Genomic DNA, 12094 nt, shown 5'->3' with positions numbered 1-12094 from the left:
GGACAAGAGGAAGTAAACTTAAACAAACCTCTCCATAATTTTTGAGCACATATCGGAGAAAAATTCTCACTGGTCCTGATAAAGAACACCCACCGCTTTTCACGATAAAAACAAAGAGCAGGGCACTTCTGATCAGCCTGGTGCGTGTAGTGTGAGTAGAATCATGTGGGCCATTTACACAGCATTACTCAAAAATGCTGAAGTGGAAATAGTCAATAGTTAATGGAGGCAGAAATGCAATGACAGTAAAGGACATTTCAACCTCAGGGAAGGAGTAGCAGCACAGGCCATGTATGCTGACATGATGTAACCTAGAATGATTATGAGTTCCCAGCAAGCCACTCAAGCTGATACATCCTGATGTAGTCAGAAGTTGGGGGTTGCTGGTGAAGTGGGATGGGATGTGAGTAAACTAATAAAAAAATAAGGTAAATATGTAGAGACAAATGATTACTTCCAAATGATAAATATAATGGACCACAAAGGTAAAGCCAGCACTTATTTTTTTAAATCTAGGACTATCCCCAGACACAGATTTATTAGGTGTCAGTGATGCGGGGTGAGGTTCGTGGCAGGGGAGGCACTGACTCTTTCAAAGTCATATTAACAAGTACTGTAAATGAATTCAACAGAGTAGCGTAAATTCGCCATTTACCAACTGGCTGCTTGCACATTGTCTACTGGTTATGTTTTCTATCCCTTATCAGCATTCTTTACACACACATAATTAAGGTCTAAGTTTGAATGTTTAATTTAAATTTTGTTATGGACTGCACAGCAGAGTAAGCGCGGTCTTACCTCTACTTGTAAATGAAATCCATTTGTCTATCCTTCGGAACAAATATCACTATGATTTTGGTGTAAAAGTCCTCTTTACCGTCATTTATTTTAAAAATCTCTCTGTCTCAGTAGAGATTATTGCTAGGGAGGAACGCTGCCCTCAGTTATATGCTATATATGTACCACTCTGTTTGAAAAGAGAGTATTCTTTTCTGTCCCATCGTTTGAAGCAAATCATTTAGCGCCAGTCTTCTATTCTTTATCACTTCCAGTCTTGATTGAAAGTCCAGTTTTGAGAAGATTTTAACTTATATATATAATCTTACATTTTAGCAGTCAGGTTAAAAAGATAGAACCAAACAGACTAACGTGGCATACTTGACTTTCTCTACTTGACTGTTTTTTTTCCTAGCCTCCATCCATGGTCTGCCGCTTATCTTGCGCTCAGGGTCGGAGGGGATGCTGGAGCCCATCCCAGCTGTCATCCGGTGAAAGGCGGGGTACACGCTGGACTGGTCGCCAGTCAGTCGCTGGGCCACATAAACAGCAAACATTCACCCCCAGTCCAAAAACATGCAGTAGGTTAATCGGAAAAAAATGATTGACTGGCGACCAGTCCACGGTGTAATCCGCCTCTCGCCCGATGACAGCTGGGATGCGCCAGCATCCCCCGTGACCCTGAGGGCAGGATAAGCAGCAGAAGATGGATGGATGGATGGATGGATGGATGGATGGATGGATGGATGGATGGATGGGTGGATGGATGAATGATAAAGCACTGTGAGACTAAATTAATAAAGAATTGCACCAAATTTTCCTTTTCACGGTGTGCTTCTCCTGGTTGGCGACCGATTGCACGGAGACCAAAACCTGTTCCTCATCCCACAGTATCCACGACCCATGTGACGTCTCCTCGTCGAACGCGCTTCCGCTCGGACGAAGTACGTCATCTAGTGGCCACACAGCCGAACGAGACTGCACTTATTTATTTACCCCCCCCCCCCCCCCCACACAATCTATTTATTTATTTATTTATTTATCTATTTATTTATTTATTATTTTGTCGAAAGTGCCACCGTGCAGCAGGAACCTCAGTGGATGCGCGGCACTCGCAAACAGCGGTGCTTTCATTCCGGCGCGGCAGTTAAAGTTGGTGCGCGCTGATTTACGAGCATCCTCCTTGGGGAAAGTGTGCATTTGACCGGCTTTAACGAGCGTCACTTTGCATCTCCTCACCGCAAATCATTTGTTGCTGCCTCGGCCATCGCTGCTCAACGGTTGTGTTGCATTCTGGAGCGTGGACGGATCCGAACGGACTTCAAGCATTACAGGTGAGACAACGGTGTACGGTGGTCTTAGTGTGTTGTGTCAAGGTTTCACGGAAACTTACTTGACCGAGATTTAATTGTCTGACGAAAAGAGGCACATTCGATGATTCCACTCACAATAAAACCCCTTTATGGATTGCGTTGATCTTAATGAGGAAATTAAATGGGTATACCTGTTGTGACGTTTAAAAAATGGTTTAGGTGCACATTCATTTTACCGCCTGCACAAAGACACACACTTTTGAATCCCACATCCAGGCAATGCAACCTCTCTCGGGGGGGAGGGTGGGGGGTTAGGACGTCGAAACACATCATACGATATATCCATCATTTTCGGAGTTCGCAGTGGCCAGCAAAGTAGGTGTTAGATCATTGCACGATGATGGAAGAGTGGCTGTTCTTTGAATTTTACCACTCACTTAATTTTATTTATTTATTTATTTATTTATTTATTTTTGCTTAAATGCAACTACATGTTTGGGCGTGACAATTCCAAACGGCTGTTTGCCATCAATACATTTTCTCGTACTTGCATAAAATCAGCTGCTCTACAGTGTGATTTTATGCTGTACAAGTAGACCATGCCCTCTAATGGGATCCTGGCTCCATTACTCTTCCCAGCGAGATTCGTGTGTACAAGCAAATTCTCACCTTATTCAAGGCTACAAAATCCTAAGATTACATGACAGCGCTGCAAGGGCTGTTGGTTATGCATTGCATGTTTAGAGCAAACTTTCTCTTGATTTAGGTCACTTGTTAGATTTACAGTCTCAGGATAAGATTCAATAAGACAGCCCTGCAGCAGTCTTTACTCACTGGCAGATGGCTTAATACTCTTGGATTTTGCTATAGCATTCCCTTATTGCTCTAATTGGATTCCATCATTTCACACTGTTTGTGTTTACTTTCACACCCCTGCCAGATTTGAGACCAGTAGCACCACTGTCTTAAAATCGCACATCTTATCCTTGATGATGTGTTTAGTTGTTCATTGAAGTAGACCTCAAAGAAGACTTTGCCTTCGAAATGTGTCTGAGCAGCATTGTGTAGGGATGTAGGAGATGTGCAAGTAGGAGAATTTGTCATTTGCAGTGAATGAAGTGCACAGAGGCCAAATTGTGTGTGACTTAATTCTAGCCCTGAGGTGATGGGTTTCCTTTCAATGACACGTTGTCGAAATTTCAAGGGACATTGCATTGTTTTTGTTCCCCAAGACAATTAGATTGTGATTTTTTTTTCAAAAGCAGAAAGATATTAGACTTGGTTTTTAATAGAAATCAATTCAAGAAAGACAGCTCTCACTCTACTGACATTATTTCCTGTCAGTGTTATTCACATGGATGATATTTGCAGATTAACCCCTCAGTTCTTTCAAATGCTGCTCTGTTTTGAGATTAAACATGTGGGAAATTCCTAGGGATGACAATGCTGCCTCAGTACCTATTTATAGCATTAATATATGAGGGATACCTATCGGCCATCCTGGAAGAAACCTTTATGAATTAAATTGACGATGCAAGCAAAACGCAGCTTACCCTTGAGTCAACCACCATGCTCTGCGTCACTGAAGCTAATCTGTTCAATCTGTCAATAACAGTATTTGATTTGTCAGGGTACAGCAAAAAAAAACCTCCAAGATCTTTGGTTGTTGTTGCAGGACGTATGTGCCATATTTGCTCTGCTGGGTAATGAAATCAACAATAATTTATGAGTCATAAATCAATGTGATGGTGAGCATCACTGAACCATGAACTAACAGCTATGTTGAGTCCCAACTTGATAAATCATTGTTGCTGCACCTCAGTGGGCAACCAAGTTCAACTGCATGAGTTGTAAGCAAATCATGGCTTTTGACATAAGAATGTATATATGTGACATCTTTGATGACTGAACTTTGTACTCTGGCAGACATACTTAGTTAATTCATTTTGTTGCAGGAAGTCATTGGTACGTTTAAGTCAGTGGTGACTGGAAATATGCAGTCCTCAGATCTAACAGTAAAGCGACAGAATACAGATGTAATTAACAAATTTAATGTGAGACAAGTAACAAAATGCAAATCTATCATTGTGAAGTTTGAAATCGATCAGGGGTTGGACTCACTTTGTACTGTTGTTTAGGATCCATCTCTTGTTTGTTATTTGTTCACTGTGTCCACATAATTTAAAGTTCTCAGAGTTTTTTTTTATTTGAATTTTGTTTTAGCCCTTCCTTTTTATAGCGTACCTGCATACAGGCGAATGTACACACACACACACACACACACACACCCACACACACTAATTTCATTCCTCCCTCTTTTACCTTTTGTTCTATTTCTTCTGACCTCATTAGATGATCTTATTGCCTCATGGATTTCTTTGGGTGAAAATTGTTGTACATTATAAGGTTAGTATCTAAACACTACTCATTGGTGTAATGAAACAAACCTCTTTTATATATTTGACACTTTAATGTTATACTTTTGTAAATTTTCTGGTCAGTTTGGGGAGTCTATTTGTGTGATTGTTTGCTATCACCAAGAAAAGCCACATGTAAACTCCCTATGACTGACTTCTGAAAATCGCCTGACATTTAAAAGCAATAACAAGAGTGAGAGTGAAAATCAATGAACATGCATATGTTCATATGTATGTGCATGCATATGTGCATGCATATATTTGTATATGATATGATACGTTACGTCACGTCATGTCACGTCACGTCATGTCACGTCACATCATGTCACGTCACATCATATTATATGATAGAATCATTCAACAACGTAGGAATAGCTCTAATTGTAAACTACTTCAATAAACATAGCTATGTCCCAAAGGCCTCAACACCACTGTTTGATGGAGAGTACAAGACAATCACATTTTATATCAAGTTGACTTTCTGAAGAATTTGTGGACCTTTGCTCTTTGTCCAAAATCTTCTCTATTTAAAATTAGAAGAGCTCACAAGTTAAAGAGTTTTTTTAGAGGCACAAACCTCAAACTGTTCAGTTGTTTTAAGGGCTGCTTGATATAATGCATAGAAAATTATTGGCAACAGAATGATTATTTTGTGTCAGAGGTGCAAGGTTTTCATAATGTGATATTCCATTTCCTGAAAATGTCCTGTTGATTGTCCAAGTTCCTGCTGTTTGATACATCAGATCTCAGTTTTGGACTTGCACATGGTTTGGTTCAGTTTAAAGTATACCTTATTGACCAGTGAAACCACTATGTATATTTAATAGATTTTATTTTTTTACTTAGAGGTGGTTTGTTTGTTTACACATATACTTAATTCAGGCTATTGAGGTCTAAATTATTGATCAAATATTTCATATATAAATATGAACCGAAAAGCTAAGCAGAGGGGTTGTTTTTAACCATGGGAGGTTCTCTGCCCACTCTCCTCAAACATTTGAGCATTTACCTATAACTGAGCGGCAAGCCACAAAAGCTTTGTTTTGCTATTGGAATTCTGACTCATATTCAGTATTTGTCTTTTTTAATTGACCATTTTTGCTTGTGCTAATACGTCATTGCAACACTGCAATGTCTGTAGGTAATTGCTTCGGCTGTTGTAATATTTGGAACCCTATGGAGTCCTGTCAGAGGACAAGCCCATGTAAAAATGTGAAAACCTCATTATAGCTTACTTCACAGGTTTCAAAAAATGGCTGTGCAACATAAAAAAAATCTGAGCAACTAATTTCCCTGTGCTAATAAATACTTGTTTTTCCCAGAAATTATTATTTATCGATGAGAGGTGTTAATAGTAGAGCTGTTTTCCCATGTACAGTACTGATCAAGTTTGCTCTTGTTTGGGCTTGTATGTGTCAGAAATTTGAATGAAGACGACGATGCAGAATAACAAACCCTGATTGACGGCTACATTGGCTTATGGAGGATAATGGTTAAGTATAAATTTGACTGTCATGTTGGTAAAAGGAGTTTTGATATTAGATTGTCATTTCTAATATTTAAAAAGATGCTGGTTTCAGTTAATTCCATATTTCCTGCTCAGTACTCTAAATCATGAACTATAATTTGTCTATCTAATGGTCCATACAAGCTATTATTTCATGTTGCTGCAGTTGTGTTTTTTCTTTCAGTCAGACTGTAAAGGAAACAGAGCAGTAAAGGAAAAAAGAACTCTCAACAGGGCTGCAGGGCAAAGATAAATGCATGACCTTTCTCCAATGGCTTATATGCAACCATTTTAACCATAAGAAAGTATGCCATCACTTGAAATTGAGGAGCATGTAGAAACAGTATTTATAAAGGCCTCCTATCAGTGAGGATATGAACCAAAGGGTTAGAATTTGTATGGATGACACTGAAGCTAAGTTTGAATTAGACATTAAAAATTATACAGTTTAAAGACAGCAAGATTGTATGTTGATTTATTTTCATGATCAGTTTTAAGTGGTGCATTAGTTTCCTGGCCTTGAAAACTTAACCAAGTAGTGTGTCATCACTCTTCGTTTTCTTTTGATTTTGCTCCCTGGCAAAATCCTGTTGCTGTGTAATAATGTACCATTGTGCAAAACATTTGCTATTAAAAATAATACATTATAAGCTGAAGTGTTTTAACTAGTAGCCATTTATTAGGCAAACAGCATTAGATGAAAGTTACTAAAAATCTGTCTAAAAATCTGTCTAAAAATCTGTCTAAAAATCCTCAAAAAATCCTTATGCTGTTGGCTCTGGGGCTTGATTTACAGAATAAGGGGATGGAACTAGGAAACAAAACTAGACTTTCCAATTTTTTTAGTGCATTAAAAGAAATAAAAATGTCCTGTGAGTTTCTTAACCCCAGCCTTGTTTATTTACTAAATTGTGAGTTTAGTTGAGCTTATCATTAGCCTTTACTATCCTGTTCTGAATAAGGGCACAGACTTGATTCCACTGGAAAAGAGCTGGTTATGATACAATATTTAAGGAGCTGTGAAACTTTACCCTGATGAAAACACAGTTCAATGTCTGATGCCCTTGCCTTTTGTATCCATATTAAAATGGTTATTATTAATATGTTGTGGAAGGACATATGATCAGTATTAAGTGACCTTAAGCACCACAAAACTTAAAAAGGTTTTAGAAAGAAAAGTAAGCAAAAAACATGTTAAATGTTATGGTAAAGAAATCAAAGAATGAGCAAGAGACTACTTGATTTGATCTAAATTATCTGTCTCTGTCAGGAAAAAATTTGGATATTGAAAAGCAAGTTTCAGAAAATAGTACGAACTGTTGCCCAGCTTTAAATGGAGCTCAGAATACTTTATTTTTCAGACTCTGAACATGACTAATAAATATTTGGTAGCTGGACCTTTTGACTCTAAAAATTTCCTTTGGGTGTGGGTCTGTGACCGGTTTGTGTCTATTTGAGAAAAAGCCCGCTCAGTTTTACGTCCTATAGAACAGAAACGCAGTAGCATCTAGTAACAGCTTGTAGAAGCTGTTAAGGTGGAGCAGTGAATCTGAGAAAAGCCAAATGAGGTCTTTTTACTAATGAGGCCCACCCCCCTCCAGCTGCAGTGTTATGCAGCCTGTTCTGTCTCCTCTCAGCTCCACACAATTCTGTCTGAAACATAGCAATTCAGCTAAAACACAGCTCCAATACAGCTGCTGTGCCAGCAGTCAGTTTCGGCTCTTTCCCCTCAGAACTGAACAGAATTCATAAATATCAAAATGCATGACTGCTGAAAACCTATTTCATTGTTGAAATGACACAGAATTAAGTACAAGTTGACCTTGCATTAACTCGACTCTGTATACCAACACATTTATGATATTGATGCTGTGCATATCACCTATCACCACAGCTTCTCATCAAGTCATCAATACTGAAAACTATTCTAAAATCTGTGCAAACAGGATCTTACGTTTTATTGGCGAGCCAGTCAATCCAGGGTAACATCGCCATTCAGAGTAAGCTAAAAATGTCAACATGTTTGCATCTAGCTTGACAGAGTTGAAAGACAACAGCAAGTATTTGGTGTAAAGGAAATGAATGGAAGTAGGGCAACGAGTGCAGCAAAGCATCATGGCAGGCATTTGAATTTCAAAGCGCAACAGTAAATCAAGTTAGGCAAAAGACAAAAACAACAATATTGACTTCTGTTTTCAAAAAGGTGCTATCACTGCAGTGTCTATAGTTGATCCTCAGATTTTATAGCACTTGAGCTATTATACTAACCCTCACTGTGCACAAAACAGAAAGTAATGCGCCACTGCTTGTGAGTACAACAAAATAAGATTTATTGTGGGGTTGTTGTACAGATGCTCAGTAAAATAGCAGGAGTAGCTTTATCCTGAAATTTATAGGGGCACTTCTGTCAAGTGAATTCATCTACCCAGAATGGAATTATAGCTAATTTACAAATCAATTTCTTCTTTTTTTTGACTGTGATTCATACAGAAAAGGATTGATCTGCAGTCTTTGTTCCATTAGAGGGGCAGGAGCTGAAGTGTGTTTGACTCCTATTTTGCCTTTTTTTCTTTGATTCAGTCACTGCTGGGACCGATTGATGCGGGGAAGTGTTACTGTACCAAGCAGTATTGATTTCGTAACACAGCCCAGTGAATGCTCTGTAGCTTGATGATCCAATTCACTGGTTTCACAGACCCGCATCACATTTAAGGGATGTTAGTTTGATAGCATGGAGCAGTGCTGTGCAGTCATCTGAATATCTTGTACTCTTCTCATCACTAAATTATACAAAGCCAGCCTGCACCTGGGATAGAATGTGACAAAATACTAAGCACATAACCCCGGTTTAATTTTCTCCTTGCAGATGGATTGGCTCACACCTGAGATGTGAAGTGTGTTATGTGAGCCAAGGTGTTTTCCCACCTCACTGGTGGTGGGGAGAGATGCTGCACTTCGTTGCCATGACAGCAGAAGTTCTCTTTATTCTCTGCTTCCTGATGAGTGGCACTGAGCTTAATCCTATAACAACTTTGCCACAGAGCAGGGAACGTCTGGAAAGTGTGTTGTCCCAAGCCAGGGACGACAAACCGGCCCCTGAGAAGCCATTGGGATATGCTGCTCAGCAGCAACTGGATGAAATCAATGTCACAGGCCCAAACAGAACTGCCCTGAGCCGCAGCAGGCCCAACCATAAGTCACGATCTAAGGGTGGAAAGTCCCAGGAGCTGTGGACTGAGCAAGATAGCTTGAACCGATTAGATGAGGACCCCACAAGTGATGTCACCCTGTCCTTGGGTGCTATTGATGAATACGCCTATCCAGACTACAGGGGTAAAGGCTGCATGGATGAAAGTGGCTTTGTGTTTGCTATTGGTGAGGAGTTCACCCCTGGACCCTCCACGTGCCCTTGCCTCTGCACAGATGAGGGCCCTCTTTGCAGCAAGCCAGAATGTCCAAAGGTTCATCCTCGCTGCATTAAACTGGATACTAGCCAGTGCTGCCCGCAGTGCAAGGAGAAGAAGAACTACTGCGAGTTTCGGGGAAAGAGCTACGCTTCACTGGAAGAATTTAAGGTGAGACCATCAACTGCATTCACTCATTTTTGCTCAGACTTGAAAGAATTGATGGCAAAACAGTCCTCTGTGTTTGTACACTTCATCACAAGCACTACATAGAAACAAGTTACCTTCCAGCATGCAAGTGGGCAGGCATATTTATAATGGCAAAGGTCAGCGCTTGTCTTTTTTCACACACAACACTGGAATATTACTGGAGGGTCATTTTTTTCAGCAGGGTATTTTCATATTGAGTTTGATGATTCATATTATTGTTAATAGTAATGTTACACACTGTATTTGGGTGATTGTGAAGATACAAAGTCATGCGCCAGGAAAACAATCAAAAATGTGTCTGTGATCATTCCGAAAGACTGGCATCGGTCTGAACTACAATGTTTGGATTATGTTTATCAGATGCTTCGTTTACTATCACTTATGCCTTGCTTTAGGTTGTTAGACACTTTAAGTAAGGGGCTTTAACTAATGTGGGATTTTCTCACTCTGACATAAAACTTATATACACATCAAAGAACAAATGGCAAAAAATTGCAATGCTCTAATCCACAGCAATGCTTCTGAAATGATATTTTGCTATCCTTATGTGACTAAAGTTGTGCTTTATACAAGATTCTGGTAAATGAAACCAACCCCTGGGTATGTAGGATATGGGTGTACAATCTATCGCTGATCCATTAGTTAAGAAATATAGGATTATTCAGACACTGTGAATTCTGTTTCGGCACCTGTTTCCTTGTAAGCACCATATGTTGGATTTTCCATTCAACCATATTCTGATGAGATGGAGAAGTTTAATAGCCAACTTTGTCCCCCTTAGGATGATGCCTTCATTTGAAATGAAATTGAGCATGATTTGTTGAGGTCTTCTTTGGTAGGCTGGAGGAGACACAGTCTGGAACTGTATTCCCCGTGCAATTAGTACCAGTCTTCATGTCAGTAACTACATCTCACCCTTCTGATCAGGCTCTGATTAATATGAGGCAGCAGAGGTGTGGAAGGATGGGTTCTAGCCCAAGCTGTAAAGCTGAACCCCAAAATTGACACAGACGAAGGGCTGAAAAACCAAATCCTAAAGAATGGAGTAAAACCACATTAAATTGGATCAAACACATTTTTTCTTTGTTTTGTCTATTGAGATTTTAAATACTGAATTCAATCAAGAGAGACACAGTCATAGACTGTAGAGCATATCATCTTTAACATAAACAAATAACAATGTACTACAGTGATACATACCAAAGTGTGACTGAGAGCCCAAAGTATCTACGGAGAAATTTTTGTGCATCCTTTCTGTATTTTACCAAGAAAGATGTGACAAAGCCACTTTTCCATTCCTGACATCAATTTTGTTCCAGGAATTCCTATATCCTGGATTTCAACATATAATTCTTTCAACATACCCTAATTCTTTCACACTCATAACAGTGATTCTACAGTTTCAGATCTTCGGGGGACTGTCCTCACAGCTGCTCTGATTTCCAGTAACACCAGTAGTATTGGCTCTCCTCCTTGGGCTTTCTGTTTCAATCCCTGCTATGAAAGAATCCAGACCAATGAGCGAAGCCCAGGTCCTGATTGTTGCTCTGTTGCACCAATGTGGATCTCAATAGAAATGAAAGTGATATTTAGAAAGACAATATGACATAATATTTAACATCCTCATTACGGGAATCAAAATAATCAAGTTAATTCTTAAAGTCCGATCAAAATAATGCAGATTATATTTGATTTATCCTCAATATGGCAAAACACTGTTTTTTTAATTTGGGTGTTTTGGATTTCGAAATGCTTGTTGCTGTTCTTCCATGTCCATTTTTAAGTATGAGTCCTTATCTCAATAGTTATACAGAGTTTTGCTTAAGAACAGTCAATGAATCTTTTTCTACAAAACAAATAAATCACTTAATTGTCTTAAAAGTAATCAGAAAATGACACGAGTAATTTGGCAATTATTCAATAGTAAAATTAATAAATAATAACCTGAAAATCATTTGAGTGCAAATCAGATCTTACCCAAATCAGAAGGACATTAGATATAAGTGCACTTATCTAAGTACATTTTTTTCAATTTTCTGTAATAAAGTTAATGAAATTAATCTACCCTATATATTAATATCAGGGCATTGATTCTGAGCTACATATCGTTTCTCTCAATTATTTTGAAGTAATGATACAAAAGTCATTACATAGCACTTGGTAAGTGCAAATCTGTCATGCAACTTAATCTGTAGTGATTCATTTCCTAACTGAAAAAGAGCATTGCAATTAATGCCACTATACTCTTTTTTTTTTTTCCAAGCAGTAGCAGGAAATGTTCAAAAAGCACTGATACACTTGATACTGCCCCCTGTGTTTCCACATCAGCACCAAATTTATCGAGTTGAAAACGATGAGTCGATGGTATTAGTTGTTCGTTATATTCAGGCTGTGTGTTGAACAGACACACATTCATTTAAAAGTTTTTAATTTTAACAACCATGTTCTCTGATTGGATACTGGATG

General features: G+C 38.9%; 1 protein-coding gene across 3 annotated transcripts in view; it reads left to right on the top strand.

Annotated features, from left to right (window-relative positions):
* The first annotated feature begins 1889 nt into the window (after positions 1-1889).
* The window catches only part of vwc2 (von Willebrand factor C domain containing 2), a 48776-nt gene continuing 38571 nt past the window's right edge, over positions 1890-12094 (top strand). For 2 of the 3 annotated variants that reach the window (XM_086165343.1, XM_086165359.1), the window contains exons 1-2: positions 1890-2111; positions 8881-9589. In XM_086165343.1, the coding sequence (XP_086021469.1) occupies positions 8960-9589 (630 nt within the window). In that variant the 5' untranslated portion in view covers positions 1890-2111; positions 8881-8959. Of the gene's footprint in view, positions 2112-5926; positions 6000-8880; positions 9590-12094 lie in introns of all 3 variants that reach the window. The other variant, XM_086165350.1, reaches the window with a different exon arrangement.

This window comes from Fistularia commersonii, chromosome 2, assembly GCF_037954325.1.
Source record: "Fistularia commersonii isolate RoL2024-O1a breed Wild chromosome 2, RoL_Fcom_v1.0, whole genome shotgun sequence".
NCBI classification, from domain to species: domain Eukaryota; kingdom Metazoa; phylum Chordata; class Actinopteri; order Syngnathiformes; family Fistulariidae; genus Fistularia; species Fistularia commersonii.
The sequence above is the reverse complement of the archived record's forward strand: the minus strand, read 5'-3'. Positions and strand labels throughout refer to the sequence as shown.